Raw genomic sequence first — 21,825 nt, forward strand, 5'->3', positions numbered from 1 at the left:
GACCGTATCTCTGATCTTTCATCGCCTTGTGTCTGGGTTGAAATCTTCAACTTCATAAGTAACATCAGACAGCTGTCTTACAATCGCCTGAGGAGCTTCTCAGAGAGACCAACCTTCCAAACAGGAGTGAAGATCCAGACAAGGTCATTAGGTTGGTAGACAACAGGGCTGTGGCACGCGTCATACCTTCGGCGATCGTTTTCTTGAGCCTGCAGCGTGCAGAGTCGAGCTAACTGCCGAGATTCCTCAGCTCTGATTAACATCTGGCCAATGTAGTCGTCGTCCACGTCATCAGGATGTAACAGAAACACATTGTCCATCATCGTAGTTGCCTCCCACCCACGCACCAGGAAAAATGGCGTAAATCCTGTGGTGTCTTGTTTGGTGGTGTTGTAGGCAAATGTCACGAAAGGCAGCACCTCATCTCAGTTGCTCTGCTCAACATTGACGAACATTGATAGCATGTCGGCGAAGGTCTTATTAAGGCATTCAATAAGCCCATTAGTTCGCGGATGGTAGACAGTAGTCATGTGATGAGTAATGTTGCGCCGATGGTTTATCTCTGTCACAAGATTCAATTGAAAAACTTTTCCTCAATCCATAATTAACGACCTTGGGGCACCATGTTTTAATACAATGTCTTCCACGATGAATTTGGCTACCTCGAATGCTTTGGCTGTTTGCACGGCTTTTGTAATGGCATAGCGCATCAGATAATCAGTGCTCAGTGCTAACAATAATCCATCTATTGCCACTAGCTGACGTTGAAAATTGTCTGAGGAGGTCAATCCCAACACGCTGGAAAGGCGTTTCGGCTGGTAGAATTGGTATGAGTTGGCCAGGTGGTTTCTGAGGAACTGCCTTTTTCCTCTGGCACTCTCAACAGTGCGACACATAGTGATGGACACTCCTAAATAAACCTGGCTAGAAAAATCTCTTGCGGATCCTATTGTATGTCTTAATAAATCCTAAATGTCCGGCCTCAGGTGTGTTATGGAATTTCTGTAGAATGTCTAAGCGCATGTGTTTAGGGATCACTGGTAGCCACCACTTTCCAAATGGATCAAAGTTTTTCTTGCAAAGTAATCCATTAAGTACCTTAAATTGTCCTTTCACATCCTCTGACCAATTTAATGCAAGTATAATTTGAGATGTCTTGGTGTCCTCCTCCTGCTCAGCAGAGAAACCCTGGAGTGCAGCGAGACAGACACTATCTTCATCAAAGTCCTGATGGTCTTGCACAGGGTTTCTTGAGAGACAGTTGGCATCTTGGTGTTTTCTTCCACGTTTGTACACTATAGTAATGTCATACTCTTGAAGACATAGTGCCCACCTGGAGAGTCGTCCTGTTGGATCCTTAACACCTGTCAACCAACAAAGTGAATGATGTTGTGTAACGTGTAACGAATGGCCTTCCATAGAGATACTGTCGAAACTTGCACATGGCCCAGATCACAGCAAGACATTCTCTTTCTGTAGTTGAGTAGTTTCTCTTGGCTTTTGTAAGTGACCTAGAGGCATAGGCTGTAACCTTCTCTTTTCCATCCGAAATTTTCAGCAGAACAGCACTGATCCCATACTCGCTGGCATCTGTTTGTAGTTCTGTAGGTGCTTTCTCATTATACAGACCAAATACAGTGTCATTCGTCAGAGCTTTTCGCACCACATCGTAAGAATCTTGTTGAGCACCACCCCAGATAAATTTAACATCAGCTTTTAACAACTCTTTGAGTGGCCTGGCTTTGATAAAACGATGGTAATAAGAACATGATCTGTAGAAGCTTCTCACATCTCTAATACTCTTAGGAGATTCCGTTGTAGATTTCACCTTTTCTGGGTCTGGCCACACACCTTCGTTTGACACAGGGTGTCCAAGTATTTTGATTTCTTTTGCTCCAAAGAGTTACTTTCTTGGATTAAGTTTGTCTGCCTTGTTGGGGACACTTAAGAATGGCCCCCAGTCTTTTTATATGTTCATCAAATGTGTCTGAGAACTCTATAATTTCATCTAAATAACAAACACTTATTGTCCACTTCAGTTGCCTCAGAAGATTATCCATCATCCATTCAAAAGTTGCTGGTGCCATTAGACAAACCAGATGGCATTACCTTAAACTCATACAGGCCCTCAGGGGTTATGAATGCAATTTTCTCATGATCAGCCTCATCTACTTTGATTTGCCAGTATTCCGAGTACGTGTCCAAGTTTGAGAAACACTTAGCCCCCTTCAGACAATCTAGTGTATCGTCAATTCGTGGAAGAGGGTAAATGTCCTTTTTAGTTATCTTATTAAGCTTTCTGTAATCAACACAAAAGTGCCAACTGCCATCCTTCTTCTTGACGAGGACCACTAATGACAACCATGGGCTCTGCGAAGACTGAATGATGTCATTCTTCATCATTTTCTCCACCTGGTCGCAAATTATTTGATCCATTGCTGACGCACGGTATGCTCTCCGGTGTATTGATTGATGGTCTCCAGTACTAACGCGGTGCTTCACCATTGATTTGTCTAATTTGCTCTTCACCTGTGTATTGAAGCATTCAGAGAAATCTTGAAGAATGGCAAGTAGGTTCTTCTGTTGTTCCTTAGTGAGATCTGGTGATAATCAAGCTAAAAGATCTTGTCTCTTAGTGGTAGCACTAATTTCACCCACAGACTTGGCATGGGAGGTTTTTATGAAGCTCATCTGTTTTTCAAGTAACGGCTCAGTGTTTGCTATGCACACGCGTCTTGGAAGGATCTGCAGTTCTCGGCGACAGTTAACTTTCAACAGTTCACCGAATCCATTCTTAAATGAGACAACAGAGGCTGGGATGACTAAGTTATTCTTTAGTGGTATGCTTCTCTTACATTCCACTACAAGATCCATGGGTTGATGCGTGGCATGACATGTGACAGTTACCTTTCTAGCACTGACTGCAGGAATGATCATTTTATCCAGCACACATAGTCTCCACACACTCGGATGCGCATCTTCCTGTCCACAGTATCTCATTTCGTCTAGCATAATCTTCGAGCGACCACAATCTGTAATTGCCTGAGAAGCTTTCAAAAAGTCCCATCTGAGAATGACGTCATGACTACATTCTTGTAAGATGACGAATTCTAAGGGCTGTGTATGGCACTTATACCCACATGAATGACACATCTTCCTGTAGTTTTTACATATTTCCCATTAGCCGCCTTCAGCAGAGATGTTTTGTTGTCGACAAATTCGGTTTTCTGCAACTGGCGATGGTACTTCTCCGAAATGACTGAATATGATGCTCCAGAGTCCTCAAGAGCTTGGGCTGGTTGGCCAGCCATGAGGATATCGACATAGTTTCCTATTATTTTTGTAGTGATCGATGGCGGAGGATTTTTCTCTTCAGCGGCCTCGCCTCCAAGGAAGGTCACACCCTTAAGTTTTCCAGGTTGTAGCGGCTAGGTGATCGGCTGGAGCTTCTAAAGAGCAATGGAGACCTTGATTAATGTGTTGGGGAGCGTACTCTCCAGTGGCTAGCCTGCGGCGAGTGACCTATGTCGTCCTGTACCCACATCTTCTTGTTCATCTTCGTCGTCCCGGAGTTGCCGTCAGCTAAGATTGGTCTGCTGTCTTCTGGCACGACCGTCATTAAATACCCGCCGCCTTTCTCGACAGTAGCGCACCACATGTCCCTGTCGTCCGCAGTGGAAAGGCATTTTAAAGGGAAATGAAGGATGAGAAATTGGGTTCAATATCTGTTCCACTTCCTCCCTTATGACTTCTTGAAGTGTCTCGGTTTTTTGCTCGCCGTGCAATCCAAGTGCCTTCTGAACTTCCTCTCTCACTATCTTATGAAGAACACTTGTGAAATCAGTTGCTTCCTCCATCGCAGGCATTGATATGACATTTGGAAGCCATTCAAACTTCTTGCATGTAATTCTTTTTTGATGCACTGTCTCGATATACTGGCACCATTTTATGAAGTCATATGCTGTCAAAACCACCGTCGGGAAGGGCTTGATACATATCCTCAGCAACACCCTTCATGAGATGTGCATCCTTACCTTCCTCCTTTGTTCTAGGATTCACTATTGTACACAGCTCCAAGACGTCTTGAATATAGGATGCGGTAGTTTCTCCTGGATGCTGTGCCTTGCACTTTAGTTTATCTTCAGCCTTGCACTTCTGTCGTTGTGTGTCATTGAAATTCTTGTGCAGTTCCACCTGGAATACTTCCTAGCTTGTGAACTTCTCCTCGTTTTTCTCATACCATTGCGTGGCAGTGCCCTCCAAGTAGAAAAACACATTAGCCAAACACACGGTGTCATCCCATTTGTTAAATTTGGCTATACGCTCATATACCTTCAGTCACTTGTTTGGATCTTGGCCATCATCACCAGAGAGCCCGGAAGGATGTCTCATGTGGTCGCACACAATTTCTGTCATTGTAACGTCCTCTTCTTCTTCTGTCTCCGATAGATTGCGATCTGTTGAATATGACTCGAACTCGGGTTTCTTGCCACGTAAACGGCGGCTCTGTTGTAGCCTGATGGAAGCCACTGTGTCATCGATAATGTGCACCATCACAAGTTCCAATACCCAGCGTCTCCATCAGAATAATGTCATGTAGAAGGAGGCTTAATTAGATGAATGACAAACACTAACTTCACTTAACGAAGGTTTATTCAGCACTTGCACATACAATAGCGCGGAGCTAACTGCCTCTGGCGAGAACACATACAGAACATTCCAGTAAAATGATTCTTGCCATTTGTGGATACTTCTAGAATGTAATTGAACCGAAGATAGAAATTAAAATTTTACGGTTCAGGTGAGTTTTGAATTCTTGACCCTTCATGCAACAGTTTAGTATCATACCCACTACACCACAGTGCTACTTGGCTTCTTCTGCAACATTGGTCCTTCCTTCTGCGACAATATCACCAGGCAGTGTAGTTGTATAACTGTAGTTTCATTAAAAGCCTGCATTAAAAGTAGATGGACATATTAATAACAGAAATAGTATTAGAAAAATATTTAATAAATTGTGTGATTAATATTTTGAGGGCTGATGGGAAGGGCATGAAAGGGATGACTTGGGGAGCATATTGGGAAAGTCACAGATCAATTGAAATTCATACAGATGAGAGCCAGTAACATGGAGCATTGTCAAATCTAACACTATAGAAGAAAGAATTACGTGAAATATATAAAATTCTTAATGCACTTAAAAAATTATTAATACATGCTGACTTCGTTAAGCCTATAACGAAAACTACAGAGGGGCAGCCACTGTAGTTTTGTTAGATAATGCACCACATATATGCAGGATAAAAATTAGACTATTGCAGTGTCATGATAGGAGGGTGTACAGATGAAAATGCACCAGAAACTGTGATCTGGGGGAGGGAACTGGGATGGGGAGAAGGACATAAGGCTTGGAGTGAAACATCTTTGTTGACTTACATGCCATTGCACCAACAAGATTAGTATAAAATTCATGAACTTGAATATATTTATTAAAATGCGAAGAGGAAACTAAGCAATAATGAAAAGAGACTTAATGCTTCATGAGCCTTATGCTGCAGAACAGATAAGTACAGGGAAATTACATGTATTTATGAAACATTGAAAAGCATGCTGACATTACAAAACAATCTCAGGTTTGGCTGAGCCCATAAACGCATTGACATCCTGTCAGTAACACAAGAGGCTAAAAACTGGAGGGTGCTTCATCTTGATTGGATATATCATAAACCCTGAAGGACCAAAGGATTCCATGAGGATATGTGAAAAGCAGAATTAGCTGACCAATATATGTTCAACAACTTTATGTTGCAATTTAAGGTCAAATGAAAGAATCATATAGGCTCAGCTGTGAGTAAAGCAGGTGGCAGACTTCCTTAGTAAAATACTGGGAAAATGCAATTGGTCTACTAAGAAGACTGTTAAAGAAGCTTTTGCATGAGCCATCTTAAAAAGTAACTAAAATGTGAGCCCTCACAAAATATGACTAATAAGAATTTTGAACATACATAGAGGAGAACAGCTTTAATGGTAATAGCTTTATTTTGACTCATGGGAGACTGTTGTAGAAATGAAAAATCTAAATGCAGATACTTGAAGATGTGTAACAACTATACTGTAATAGCCCCCTTGCAAAGTTTCAAGAACCAGCATGACGTGAGGACTCTAGAAATGTGCTGCAACCACTTATGTAATGCTCCCATAAGGTCAGCAAAGGCAAGATTAAAATAATTATAGCATATACAGAAGCTTTTACATAGCTACTATTCCTTCAGTTCATATGCAAATAGAACAGGAAGAAACCCTTCAAATGATACATGAGAAGTACCATCTACCATGCATTTCACAGTGGTTTGCTGAATATAGATGTAGACATATTATTTTCTTTCTTTCAACAGCTCTGGAATACACCCCCCCCCCCCCCCCTCCCAAAAAAAAACACCACTTTTTCTTTAATTGTTTAAGATGTTACTTAACTGGGAAAAGTGTTACTCATGAATACTTTCTTGGGTGTCAGTAATAAGCAGATAACATCATGACATAAATAAATTGTGAATTTCAACAAACTACCATGAACTGCACAGAACAACACTTCAGTGCGACCACTTATTGTCAATCACTGCAGCCTTTTTTTCCTAGTCAGGTTTCTTGTTCTGGGCATTTTACTTGCAGTGCACATTTAAGTTGGAACAGCGCTTCAAATAAACAGAGGGAAAACAGCTGATGTTTAGCTGAATTAATCGTGACGGGTTATCTTAATAAAGAATTCTTATGTTGTGCATGTACCTGAAATGAACACAGGCTTTTCACATGTTGATATTGTCTCAGAAAGTATAATTTATCATGCCGCCAGAATAGTGTTAATGTGCATCTGATGGCAGTGGCTAGTAACAGCTTCATCAGGAAGACATTTTGTATGCATTTTTTCTGCGAATGTCAGCAGAATATATTTCCAGCTTTAAATTGCAGTTTCTTTTGTCATTTTGGTGTGAAGTGCTTTAATATAAATATATTGATATGTGGCTCCACATAATAATTTGAATTTCAGTGCTCAATGATCACATTTTATATTTATTTGTTTTTATAGTTAATGGTTCCTTATATTTCTATCTACCAATGATAGTAATCAAAATTTCAACAGTGAGTTTATGCAAAGTTATGTAGCTGAGATTGTAATTCAACAAATGTGTGTCTAACTTTGTCAGGTTTATTGTAATAGTTGTTGTGTGTTATAGTTAACTGTTGGCCATCTGAAAATGGACAAGGGGGTTGTGATGTGAATATTGAGTATGAACTAGAATCAGAAGACAAGGAGTTGAATGACGTCTGCATAACCATTCCATTACCGTACGTAAATTTTTCATTTTATGATGTGCTTACTTTTTGAATTACTGCAAAGTGCTTTGCTTTTAGAATAATACTTTTTTTCCTTCTTCCAGGATTGGGTGTACCCCGGTGGTTAACGAGTGTGATGGTGAATACACTCACGATCCTCGAAAGAATGTGCTGTTGTGGACTCTTCCCATAATAGACTCGTCAAATAAATCCGGTTTCCTTGAGTTTAGTGCTACTGCTACACCTGGAGATTTCTTTCCCTTATCCATAAATTTTGTGTCAAAACGTCCATATGCTGATATCAAGGTACTGTTCCCCTGTAATAACTTTTTTTTTTCTTTTCTTTTTTTTTTTCTTTTCAAATTTTTACAAGTTTTATGAGATTTAAGTCGACATTTGCACAAAGTATATATTGATAAGTTTAATTCATAACATTTATATTGCAATCTTGAAACCTCATCACATTTACATTATGATCAGGATATTTCAGCGCAAAAACACCTTGGTTAAATAATGGCAGCCATACTCACAATTTTTCACATATGGAGTGAGAAATGCTTGCAACATCTGTAGCCTTAGGTAATATCTGTGTGCTTGTGGATTTATGCCAAGTGGTGAACACTTCTCGTAATTGAGTTGGTGAAAAGTGCTACTAATCTTGTATTATTATAGCACTGGACAGGTTTCAGGAAGTGGCAGTCAACAGAGACTAACTTCCGTGGCACCAGCCACACCTCAGTTAGAGTAGGCTTGCCTAGGCATTTATGGCTCCTGTATGTAAACTATATGAACATCAGTGCTCTTCATTCAAGGCATGTCCATCAAAAGTCATGCTCCATAGTACTCTCACTTCAAGCAATGACATACAGTGGGAGTGACTGAGTGATAGCTAGTTAGTTAGTTTATTCATCCAATGAACACTTGCAAAATATCAGATTTATCATCATAATTTGAAAGGGTACCACACACACACACACACACACACACACACACACACACACACACACACACACAAATGGGAAAAGGTTAGAATTATCCATCAAAGATAATGGCCATAGGATTTTACAGCAAGAATTATTTGATTACGACACTTTACTGCAGAATGACATTTATTATTAAAAATAATATTAATTTTTTGCAGTTCCCTACTCTGTCTCATTAAATAGGCCTTGATTTCATAGTAAGAATCATGTAAGAGGTATGCTTTAACTGACTTCTTAAATATTTGGATGTTAGTTGTCTTCTTTTTAGTCTCGGTGGAAAGTTTATTCTACAGTTTTATTCTCTTGTAGAAAATGCTCTTGTTCTATGACTGTGAATGTTACTGTTCACAAAACAATTGCTGATGTTCTTCTCTATGTACATGACAGATTGCTAGATGTACTCACATAGTGCAGCTAAATTCTTCAGCCATTTAAACAGACTGCCACAGGGAGCTCTGTTACTACTTGTAGTTATTACTCTAATGTCTCTTTTCTGCATCTTGAAGACCGTGTTTTAATTGCACATCAGTTGATAGTCAATATTAATTCCTAATTAATTACCCCCTCCCACCTTTTTAATGTTCTATGGAAAGACACTGGTGTATATAAAAACAATTGGTCCTAAGATGCTGTCGCGTCCTTTGTTAGTATACTTGGGACCTGGTAAATTTTGCTGAATTTAAAGTTTCTACACTTCATACGCTGTTTTTCAGACATGATCAGAACCAGTCCTTGGCAGTTCCTCTTACTCTTAATGATTCTTGTCACTCAGTTTTATGGTCAATGCCTTCAAAGGTCTTTGATAGATCTAAAAATATACCTGTGACACACTCATCCTCGTGTAGTTCATCAAGTATCACATTCGTAAACTCTGCTGTGACTGATACTTCTACTTTGGAAACTGAATTATGCTACACTGAAGAGGTTATATTTGTTCAAATAATTCATTAGCGTGTTTTTCATAAAGGAGTCTGAGACTCATAAAGAGCTGCTGGAAGCATATGAAAACAATACTCATCCTCATTGAAATTGCAGTCATATGTAAAAAATTGGATGTGATGTTTTGACTGCCATAATTATGACCACGTAATCTCAGCATACAAAGGTAAACCACTCTGTAGTAAATAGACAGAGCCACCCTTTGAACAATAAAAACAACAGTCTCTCACATGTTAATTGTTCTGGCAGCTGTGCCATTTGGCACGTGGAAGATATTAATGAATAATTGAAGAAATAAGTCAATAAAGTGATCCCTTACACTAAGACAAAAAGGCTTTTAACGCACTTCACCCACCATCTTTTGCCATCTGATTTCCTTCATTCATTCCATATTGTAAGAATGTTTCAACTAGAAAGTCTTTACACATGTCAGTGGCATCACGCATTCTTTTCCTGTACTTAAAATACCAAACTAACTCTTCAAAAGACGATGTGCTGGATTCAGAAACAGCTCAGAGTTAGTGTCTCAGAATCTAACTTCACCAAAAAAATTCAGTGAAAATCAGTAGTATGGAAAAGATTTAAGTCCAAAAACAGGAGCAGAGTGGAAGTCGTTAGTGTCAAATATTACAGAGATAAGCATTTCACATACAAAAGCACCATGTTTACCAAAGAAAGCGGCCAGAACTTGGTCTTCCCCCAGTTATTTTGATATTATTGTTGTGATAGAAAGAAGAGACAACAATGTAATTAACAGAAAATTTTTCTCGAAGTGCCGTTTATTCCAAAGTGATACAGAACCAATGTGGAGGAAATGAAGCTTCTGACACAAGGATATCCCAAGTTACTACCTATATAGGAGGTGCATTTTAAACTTTAACAACCATGTGTTAAGAGACTGTACTCTCTGTAGTAAATGTGGTTTAGACGATAAGAGGCTAAGTGTTACAGTCATTACTTATTTATGACATACTCTACCTCTCTCTCTTTCCTTTTTCAGTCTGACAGTCAGTCAATGCCATGATGTAGTATTGTCATGGCATAAACAGAATCAGTAAATCTTAAAGCTGCAGGGTTGTCAGTGAGGTACAGCACTTCACAGTGATAGCACATTTATTACAAGCACTATCACACAAAAAGAACAGAACTGAATCAGACAGTGTGTGCTGCTGTTTATACAAATATTGAATAGTCCATAACACAGAAGAAATTTTGAGAAACTTTCAGAAATGATACACAGCAAATAACAAATAATTGCTGGTGATCACATCTGAACTGGTGACACACAACATTGCAGCCAGTAATGCAAACCAAACAACACAATGCATACAACATAGCTTGTGGCAGTACTAAGTGCCATTCTGTTAAGGAAAATTGGACAGTATGGTAAAGACTCTGCTGTGATAGGGCTCCTGAGAATCTCTTAGTATGGAGAGTGGTACAAGCAAAACATAGTGAATTATCAAAATCTACATAAGCAGATCAAGGCAAGAATTTTTACAAACCATGATTCATGCCACAGATTTGATTTGACAATGATATAGATGATATGGGGGTCAGTGAGCCGGTAGTGCATCCACTGCAAAAGGTATAAATGACAATTGTATCCCAAAAACTACATGAGAAGCTGTAGCCCCACTACGGTGAAACATTTTCACACAGGAACATAAAATGCCATACTGTCCATACTGATCGCTCCCCATGTGATTTCAATATTTTTGGAGCCCTGGATGAAGACATTTGTGGCTGTTGATTCACTTTGGATGAAGAGGATCATGGTTCCATAGGCAACAGCAAACATTTTCTCATGGAGGCAGTGACCATCTTGTCTCGCAGTGGGATAAATTTTCCATTGTATTAGTTGTGATTACTTTTGAATAAGCAGTTTATTTACTTTTTTCCATCTTCCTTGTTTGCATTTGACTGCCTTTCATAGCCAGGAGAGTGGCATGTTGACACACCATGCCGCATCAAAATGGTGCTATTGGCAGAGGATAACACAGCTGTCAGCCAATAATGAACGACCTGTCAGGGTCAGTTTGCAGAGATGGTTTTATATTTAGAAACATAAAAAAAGGAATTTAAATGATACATGAATATTTTATATCTTCTCCTGCAGTTTTTACCCTCTGCAGCTCTCTCTAGTACTGTCGTAGTTATTCCTTGATATCTTAAAACATATCCTGTCGTATGCCTTCATTCTGTCAATGTTTTCCTTGTGTTGTTCGGTATACCACCTCCTTATTTCTTATCTTATCAAGTCATCTGATTTTCAACATCCATATGTACGTGCGCATTTCAAATAGTTTGATTCTCCTTTTTCAGTTTTCTCATGGCCCGTGATTCACTTCCATACAAAGCTGTGTTCCAAACTTATATTCTCAGAAATATATTCCTCAAATTAAGGTCATGTTTGATAGTAGTAAACTTCTTTTGGCCAGTGCCCTGCCTGCCTGTACTACTCTGCTCTTTGCCCTCCTCGATTCATCCATCATGTGTTTTTTTTTTTTTTTTTTTTTTTTTACTTCCAAAATAACAGAATCCCTTTAATTTGTCTACTTTATGGTCCCCCAGTTTGATGTTAAGTTTATCGCTAAACTCATATCTACTACTCCTCATTACTTTTGTCCCTCTTCCGTCCAATCCTTTCTTTTATTTGCGTCTTTGCTTTTTCTGTGTATACATTAAACAGTAGGGGCAAAAGACTGCATCCCTGCCTAATACACTTTACAGTTCTCGCACTTTGTTCTTGGTCTTCCATTCTTATCTTACCCCTCTTAGTTCTTGTGTGTGTCATTTGCACTGTCCACACACATTAATGTGATCACCTGTCAGAAGCCTGAATAAAGACCTTTTTGCAGCACAGACCACTGCAGAACATGCAGAAAGAGAAACAGTAAGATTCTGGAAAGTACTGGCAGAGATGTGAATCCATGCCAACACTAGAGCCATGGCCAGCAGCATTAGGTATTTTCATTGAGGATCCATGGGATGAACAGCTGGAATTTGGTGGCCACAGGAGTATGTTAAACTCACCATGATGCTCGTAGAGCCATGCATGTACATTGCAAGCTGTGTGGCACAATGTGTCATCCTGCGGGTAGATACCATTGTGTCGAGGCTAACGAACTGCTATGTAGGAGTGGATGTGGTCCCCAAGGATAGATGCATACTTTTGTTGATCCATTGTGCCTTCCAGAATAACAAGATCACCCAGAGAATGCCATGAAAACATTCCCAAGACCATAATGCTCCCTCCTATGGCCTGGACCTTTCTGATAAATGTTGCACAGTGCCTGCTTTCAGATATTTCTTGCTGTATACAGCATAAAACATGATTAATCTGAAAAGGCCGCCTATTTCCATTCAGTGGATGTCCAGCTGCAGTATTGGCATGCAAATTCCAACCATCATTGCTGATGAACAGCATTTCCCATGGACGCATGAACCAGGTGCTTGCTGTGAAGGCCTAATGCATAAATGTTCGCTGAACAGTCATTGAGGAGACATTGTTCGTAGCCCCTTGGTTCACCGGGCGGTCAGATGCTCAACAGTTGCACATCTGTTCGCCTGTACACATTTCCGCAACCATCTTTCACCACTGTCATCCATGGCCTACGCTGCACCACAGTTGGATCAGTGTTGATTTTGGATAGCACCATTTTGACATGCACAGTGTACTTTAACCACGGTGTCATGTGAACAGTTTAAAAACTTGGCCATTTCAAAAATGCTACCACTTTTGGTCCAAATGTCAGTGACCATGCCATTTTGGATGTCAGATAAATCACTCTACTTCCGTATTATGACAATGACTGCTCTATTTTCCACATTCCCCCCCCCCCCCCCCCCCCCCCCAAACACACTTTATATACCCTCCATTGCTCTTGCTACCATTGCTGTCTGTGGGTGGTTATTGCATACTGACTTCACACATGAGCAATGGTCACATTAATGTGACTGGGCCATGTATAACCCATCATTTTCTAAAACCTACACCTACTTGCATGAGAATATCGAACATCTTGCACCATTTTACATTTTCAAATTTTTTTTTTTTTTTCTAACTTTACGCAGCCTATGAACATGGTTTTATTTTTCTTAATTCTTGCTTCCATTGTCAAGTGCAATGTCAGAACTGCATCTCTCGTGCCTTTACCTTCCTGTAGCAAAACTAATAGCCAAGTAACAGATCCTCAGTTTTGTTTTCCAGTATTCTGCATATTATTATTATTATTATTATTATTATTATTAGCAAATTATAAGCATCATTTGTTATGCTGTTTGTGCAATAGTTCTGTACTTATCTCCCCTTTGCTCTCTTTTGGGACTGAGTGGATGATAGTCGTTTGGTAGCCACTTCCCCCAGTGATTTTAGAAATTCCAAAGAAATATTATTTATGTCTTTTTACATGCAGATAATCAATAGTTATTTGGTGTGGGTTATAGAATCCAGAAAGCTTTTTTGTCATCTTTGGTGCATTTTTGGGATGTATCACTCTATATTTTTTAAAGCCCCACCCAGCCTAAATGTTATAACAGTAATTTGAAAAGATCAGTATTTGTACATGGAAAAGACAGATTGAAATTGTGCTGTTTCTAGCTTGTTCGATGCAAAATCAGTCATTTCATGTTGATGATATTTATAGGTTAGTAATATTATTTTTATTGCAAAAACGTTGACCCGTACAAAGCCGGTGTGTTATGACTACTTCTGTTGTTGTTGTTGTTGTCGTCTTCAGTCCAGAGACTGGTTTGATGCAGCTATCCTGAAGCCTCTTCATCTCCGAGTAACTACTAAAACCTACATCATTCTGAATCTGCTTACTGTAGACATCTCTTGGTCTCCCTCTACGATTTTTACCCCCTCCCCACACTTCCCTCCAGTACTAAAATGGTGATCCCTTGATGCTGCAAAATGTGTCCTACCAGCCTATCTTTTCTTCTAGTCAGGTTGTGCCACAAATTTTTCTTCTCCCCAATTATGTTCAACATGTCCTCATTAGTTACATAATCTACCCATCTAATCTTGAGCATTCTTCTGTAGCACCATATTTCGAAAACTTTTGTTCTCTTAATGTTTAAACTGTATACCGTCCATGTTTCACTTCCATACGTGGTTACTCTCCATACAAATACTTTCAGGAAGGACTTCCGGCCACTTACTCTGTACTTGATGTTAACAAATTTATCTTCTTCAGAAAAGGTTTCCATGCCATTGCCAGTCTACGTTTTATATCCTCCTTACATTGACAATAATCAGTTATTTTGCTTCCCAAATAGCAAAACTCATCTGCTACTTTAAGTGTCGCATTTCCAAATCTAATTCCCTCTGTGTCACCTTGTAATGTTATGTGTGCCTCACTGTTTTTTTTTCTTTAACTAATTTGTGCCTGATTTTATTCTGAGAAGCTCAGTAATGTATGTAAATACCGAAAATGTAAATGTGATTCAAAAAGTACTTGAAGTGAAGTGAAGCGCAGCTGTACAGCAAGAAAATCTTTAGCGCGCAAAAAAAGACAGCTGATTTAAAAAAAAAAATACTGTTGATCTGTATCTTGTGGAAAGAGGACGTGTTGCTAGGCCGTCGCTCAGAATGTATTGTTACATTTAAACTTTATAACAATTAAAAAAGTCCCTGTTCGGGTCCCAATGTAAAATAACTTTTTTTAAAAATAATAATATCAATATTTATATATGTGTTTGGAGAGAGAGAGAGATTGATTTTTGATTGAGATTTTTACTTTAAGTCGTAACTGATACCTGAATTTTGGTTGCTGCCTCCTTGAATGATCACCTTCTGCACCAGTTGTTGACATATTGCAATTTCGAGGAAGTTATTGTTCTTTAGGGTTTAAAATGTGACTCTGTTAGTTACTTGGCCGTATTGCGAATAGCTTTGAGCCCAAGTTTTCGTAGCTTTTCGTACCTAAGGGACCACTGTTGTAAGTAAGAAAGATCAAACAGCAATCTGCTTTTCATGAGAAAATGAGATTGCTTGGCACACAAACTTCCTTCAAAGTACACGTCCTGCTACATCAAAATAGGTCAGTGGAGTTCAGCACCATACTATTGTACAAGAACATAATCCAATTACTGTAATTAAGAAATTATGAGAGGTTGTTACTTATTGAATGAAAACTATAGAGAATGCATTTCTTTTCCTGTATTTTCGTGAACTTTGTACACTTACAATTCTGTCGATTGATAGAGGGCAACAATGAAATTCACCTCCTTTACCAAAAACAAGATATTTCCATGCTTCACTTCCAGAAAATTTGTATACATAAATGTTGGACAACTCTTACACATACTTCACTCGGTTTTATCACTAAAATATCAATTTTCATTAAATGTAACAATACATTCTGAGCGACGGCCTAGCAACACGTCCTCTTTCCACAAGATACAGATTAACAGTCTCTTCTTTTTTTAATAATATCAGTTGTCTATTTTTTTTAAAAAAGGTCCATACTCAAAGATTCTCTAATACTATCATTGCGGGGATTGCGCACTAAAGAGTTTCTTACTGACCAGTTGCGCTTCACTTCACTTCAAGTACTTTTTGAATTACATTTACATTTTCGGTGTTTACATACATTACTGAGCTTCTCAGAATAAAATCTGGCACAAATTAGTTAAAGAAAAAAAGCAGTGAGGCACACATAACATTACAACCTGATTTGACTACATTCCATTACCCATGTTTTGCTTTTGTTGTTCATCCCATACCCTCCTTTCAAGACACTGCTGCTGTTCCAAGTCCTTTGCTGTCTCTGACAGAATTACAATGCCATCGGCAAATCTCAGAGTTTTTATTTCTTCTCTCTGGATTTTAATTCCTACTTGAAATTTTTCTTTTGTTTCCTTTACTGGTTGCTCAATATATCGGTAATAGGATACAACTGTGTCTCACTCCCTTCTCAACTACTGCTTCCCTTTCGTACCCCTGGACTCATAACTGCCATCTGGTTTCTGTACAAATTGTAAATAGCATTTTGGTCTCTGTATTTTACCCCTGTAACCTTAAGAATTTGAAAGAGAGTATTCCAGTCAACATTATCAAAAGCTTTCTCTAAGTCTACAAATGTTGAAATGTAGATTGGCCCTTCCTTAACCTATCTTCTATGAGAAGTCATAAGGTCTCTGATTGCCCCGCGTGTTCCTACATTTCTCCTGAATCCACACTGATCGTCCCCAAGATCAGCTTCTACCAGTTTTTCCCTTTTTCTGTAAAGGATTCATGTTAGTATTTTGCAACCGTGACTTATTACGCTGGTAGTTGAGTAATTTTCATACCTGTCAGCACCTGCTTTCTTTGGAATTGAAATTATTGTATTCTTCTTGAAATCTGAGGGTATTTCGCCTGTCTCATACATCTTCCTCACCAGATGGAAGAGTTTTGTTATGGCTGGCTCTCCCAAGGCTGTCAGTGGCTCTAACGGGAGGTTTTCTACTCCCCGGGGCCTTGTTTTGACTTAAGTCTTTCATTGCTTTGCCAAATTCTTCATGCAGTATTGCATCTCCCTTCTCATCTTCATCTACGTCCTCTTCCATTTCCATAATATTGCCCTCAAGTATTGCCCTTGTATAGACCCTCTATATACTCCTTCCACTTTTCTGCTTTCCCTTCTTTGCTTAGGACTGGTGTTCCACCTGAGCTCTTGATATTCATACAAGTGGTTCTCTGTGCTCCAAAGGTCTAATTTTCCTGCAGGCAGAATCTTACCCTAGTGATTTATGCTTCTACATCCTTACATTTGTCCTCTAGCCATCCCCGCTTAGCCATTTTTAACTTCCTGTCACACTCATTTTTTGGACATTTGTATTCCCTTTTGCCTGCCTCATTTATGGCATTATTATATTTTCTCCTTTCATTGATTAAGTTGAATACCTCTTATGTTACTTAAGGATTTCTACTAGCCCTCATCTTTTTACCTACTTGATCCTCTGCTGCCTTCACTATTTCATCTCTCAGCTACCATAACACACTGGTGAATAATTATGACTGGTTTTTAAAGAGAAGTCAAAAATATAAAAGTGTGTTGCCATTCTTCCTTTTGACTTGTGGAGGCCTTAATACTGTTTCTAGATAAGTATGCCCTAGAGGCCTCATAATCGCAGGAGGAGAAAAAATACCTTATAATATATGAAATTGTTAGTATTTGTACATTCTTAGTACTAACATGCCCTCTGCCGCCTCTCCCCCACATGCATATGCATGCCTACCTTTCCATGCTACTTAATGACGTAGCATGCAGAATGTCTTTCCTAAGAGTTGTCAGGTGCACTTTCTCTAGTGTTTCAGCAGATATTTGCAATTTCTTTTTTGCAATGTGTAGCAAGAATCGGCCCATACAAATACTGCACATCAAGTCTTTCATACTACATCCCATGCCTATGGAAAGTGTCGGTTTGCATTCTGTTATGAGCACAGTGATTTTTAAAGTGAAATTTTATGTGCCCATTCAGTTTAACTGTCCCAGCTTAGTCTAGCGTGATATCTGTTTTATGAATATGTATTAACAGGAACAATAAAACACAAAGAATGATTGGTACTCCAACAGCAATGTCTGAGCAGCATTGCTGTGTGGCGGTACTAGCAAGTATGGGCCTGGGTGGTGTTGTCGCTGCTGGAGTACTGGTTATTCTTCATGTTTTACTGTTGCTTTTAATAGACATCCATAACACGGATGTTGCACTAGACTACTTTGGGACCACTCAATCAAATCGGCACATAAAACCCCGCTTTAAAAATCATTTTGCTCGTTATGGGGCACAAACCTACACTTTCTGTCAGCATCAGGCATTTTATGAAAGACTTGATGAGCAGTGTTTGTTTGGGCAGACTCCAACTACATATCTCGGAAAATAAATCACAAATATCTGCCAAAACACACGGTGATAGGAGAAAATGCACCTGATGTCTCTTAGAAAAGACACCCTGCATAAGGGCATAAGAAATTGTTGGTCACATTCAAGTGGATACTGTCTTTGATAAAAATAGATCAGTTATTTGAACTGTGTTGCCCACTCAAGGCATTCACTACCACTCCTCGCCTGTTTGGTCTGAACTGTGTAATAGTCTGCGGCACTATGACTTGATATAGTAGAATACTTGACAATTGTGTGCAACTTTTTTTTCACATTATTTCTTATAATCATTGTTATTAGTATTACTCTCAATTGAAGAAGTGAGTAGACAGTTGAGTTTTAAATGGCTAAATTGCAGTTTCAGTTTTTGTCTAGCATGAACTTTTGTTTTTAATCACAACGTTTACAGATCAAATTCCTAAATGGCACTGCAAATGATTCTGCTTCATGTCAGTTTTAGTGCATTTTCAATAGCTGAGAAAATATGGTAGAAAGTATAATATGTTTCCAGAATGTAAGTATTCAAAAAGGGGACCTATGAAGAAAGCAAACATAAAACAGTAGTGTAGAGGAAGTCAACATAAGCAGTTGTCTTTATAAAACAGTAATAAAAAAACTCTAAACATTGGGATTGTTTTGTCTGGTTGTGAATCTTGATATGTTATTAAAAGTTTTTAGTTTAAGAATGTATTTCACATTTCTGTAAAATACAATGGTTGGAATAAAATGGTGTAAAAATAATGACCACGTAATTTTCTTTTCCATACTTTAAGAAGGCCATGTTTATCTCAGGCCATGTTTATCTCTGTAATTATTTTGCTAACCTTGTGGCAACGATCTGTTGTGAATACCAATAAGTCATAGTTTTCGTATTATGTTGTTGTGTTCTCACATATTTATAATATCTTGTTTCTCTTTCAGATAACTGAAGTCCACTTGGTCGATGATAACTCACCAGTGAAATTCTCAACAGAAACAGTGTTTTTCACAGAAAAGTATGAGATAGTCTAGCATCTTAAGAAATGATTCATTTGTCAGAGATGCTGAGTGTAATAAAAGTAATTGTAAAATGCAGAGATGTGAACACATTGTGATCTAAAGGTTTTGTTCTTGCAACAGGTATTATTGAAGATTCAGTATGTCTTCAGACTACCACACAAATTTCTGTACAAAACATATGACTGACAGAAATTTATGCAATATGTTATTTAATTTTTAACTGAATGTTTGAGAAGCATGTTGTGAAGTGTTTTCTGAATTGTGTGTATTATTGCAGGCAAAAGATAATTTAAAACTATTAGATCATGTGATTTTCAGTTAGCACCACAAAACTTTATGAAAGAAACATAGTTAAGTGAATATCATACTGTAAGTATTCTGCAGAGTCTCCTTTTAAGTTGAGAAAAATAAAGATGCCCATATTTTCATTGTCAGTGTCTGTTTTTGTTGCCTTGGAGAGAGAACCATTGTTAAGTATGAGGTAACCATCATGAATGTACATATACTATTTTTTGAAAGAGAACAGTAGTGCAGCTGACACACATAAAATTTAATAACCTAAGCAGATCTCTGGAAGGTGTAATTTCTATAACAGTTTGTTTGCTAGGACAAGACAACCATAAGAAACCAAGAAAAGAAGTTTGGAATGTAAGGGAGCTAGAAGTTAAACAAAAAGTACGTTTAAAAAGTGGATCAAGAGATACAAAACATGATGTAGAAGTTGGAAGTAACATTGTGATTGTCCATTTTTTACTTTCTGAGATGTCAAAGTTTGTTATCCATTTTGTAGATATTAAGTTTATTAGTGTTGCTGAAATGCTCTGCATAAATCATTGCAGCTTTAGTGTTTGACTTGTTTGCCTTTCCTTATGCTGTTCTATAAAAATGTTTTAGTCTTGGTGCTTCCTACCTTGTGAACAAAGTACGTTTTAACAATGGGGGACTGGGTAACTAATAATGTTTTCAAATTCTAACTTTATATTAATAATTATTTTTACTTTAACCCCTTCACATTATAAGTGACATGCATTTTATAAAGTATGAATGGTACAGTAAATAAGGTATTGAATATTTACAAGTCTCATCTGTATGTGCTTTTTACATTTCTCTAATTCTTTGCTGGATAGTTCCATCAAATTTGTTTTCTGTTCACCACAACACACAGTAATTACAGTTATTTTATTTAAAAAGTGGACAACAGATAGATAAATACCCCTGCCTTCTCCTCTCTGACACACACACACACACACACACACACACACACACACACACACACTCACTCACTCCTCTCCAGCACATGTGTGTACAAACTTGGAGCTAAGCTGTGATTTTTTTTAACTAATAAAAGAAAAAGATAGAGAAAACTATTCAAGACTGTAGAAGGGGAAAGACAATAAGCAATGGTGAGTGCTTACAAAGATCATGTTGCACTAAAGATAAACTATATTAATTTAAACCTTTTCTCGCTGCTTTCTGTTTGATTGCATTTATTATATTTCTAAAATATTTTACAAAAAAGGAGCAGATTGAATATTTTGTGTATATTATTAGGGTCAAATATGTATACAATACCTTGCAACTTCACTAAAGCCTTTTTGAGCTTCTAAGCACAGCTAGCAGTTCAAACTCCTCTTTTAAACAGCAGTATGCAGCTGAATGTGATACAGTTTCATTACATCGTATTTCCATTGTACTATACTCATACCTCCTCTCTTTCACACGTAACAACCTACATATTACAAGAGAACAGTCCTGCTCAACTGACCTTAATAATATTGATAGGGATGTCTAAATGATTACTGTAGGAGAGTTGTTGTGGCCAGCTGTTCCCCTATTTGTTTTGTGGGGTTCTATGTGCCTGTCACCACCACCTCACTTTTGAATTCAATGGTTGTGTAGATATTAGAATTTTAATTTTGTGTCGGGAGTTTCAATTTATACATTTAAATGAAGATAACTATTTTTTCGTGTCCAAATATTTGACTGCCAACTTCATTCTTTTCTGCTGCAAGTTTTTACATTTTAAGGGAAGTCATATGACACTGTCATTTCAGTGATAAGTTCTGCATTCCCCTATAAGGTCTGTCCGAATCGAAGGAGCATCCATTGTATCCTAAGAAATTCTGATGGACTCTTACTGTTAACAGCTCTAACATTTGTACATGGAGAAGTCATTGCATTAGAAAGTTGTTATGAATTGAAAATTAGAAGACGATTGACACTTAATCCAAGAATTAGGAACTTATTGTTGTAGTTACCTTCTTGATTTTTGTTTCATGGACATTAAGCCATGGTCTAAGGCACAGAAACATGTCTTAGACAATTGCCCAGGATGCAAGTACCAGCTGCGATAGTCTGCATTATGTAGTGAAATATTGAAAACAAACATGTAAGTGGGAAAAGTAGTCTGAAAACATGTAGTTTTGAAAACAAATTATGAAATTTGGCTGTTGTCTGCGTCATGAGGTACTCCCTCCTGCCACCAATGGAAGAAATGCAAAAATCAAATAGCCGTTTCACACTTTAGTGTTATAAGAGAACCTATCTCCACTCAGACATGAGCTGTATTTGTATAAGCAAATAGGGTACAGTGTTGCAAATGAGCCATACTGATATTCATAAGCCATAGGCATTGCACAGTGAATCATTGTTGTGGTTTGTGGTTTATTATTCTCATAACTTACGTAATGTAAGTAAT

General features: G+C 38.2%; 1 protein-coding gene across 1 annotated transcript in view; it reads left to right on the forward strand.

Annotated features, from left to right (window-relative positions):
• The window catches only part of LOC124595996 (coatomer subunit delta), a 118,837-nt gene extending 99,276 nt beyond the window's left edge, over positions 1-19,561 (forward strand). The window contains exons 9-11 of the mRNA XM_047134942.1: positions 7,233-7,344; positions 7,437-7,638; positions 19,050-19,561. Of these exons, the coding sequence (XP_046990898.1) occupies positions 7,233-7,344; positions 7,437-7,638; positions 19,050-19,139 (404 nt within the window). The 3' untranslated portion in view covers positions 19,140-19,561. The remainder of the gene's footprint in view (positions 1-7,232; positions 7,345-7,436; positions 7,639-19,049) is intronic.
• Positions 19,562-21,825: the final 2,264 nt, after the last annotated feature.

The sequence above is a fragment of the Schistocerca americana genome, chromosome 2 (assembly GCF_021461395.2).
Source record: "Schistocerca americana isolate TAMUIC-IGC-003095 chromosome 2, iqSchAmer2.1, whole genome shotgun sequence".
Taxonomy (NCBI): Eukaryota; Metazoa; Arthropoda; class Insecta; order Orthoptera; family Acrididae; genus Schistocerca; species Schistocerca americana.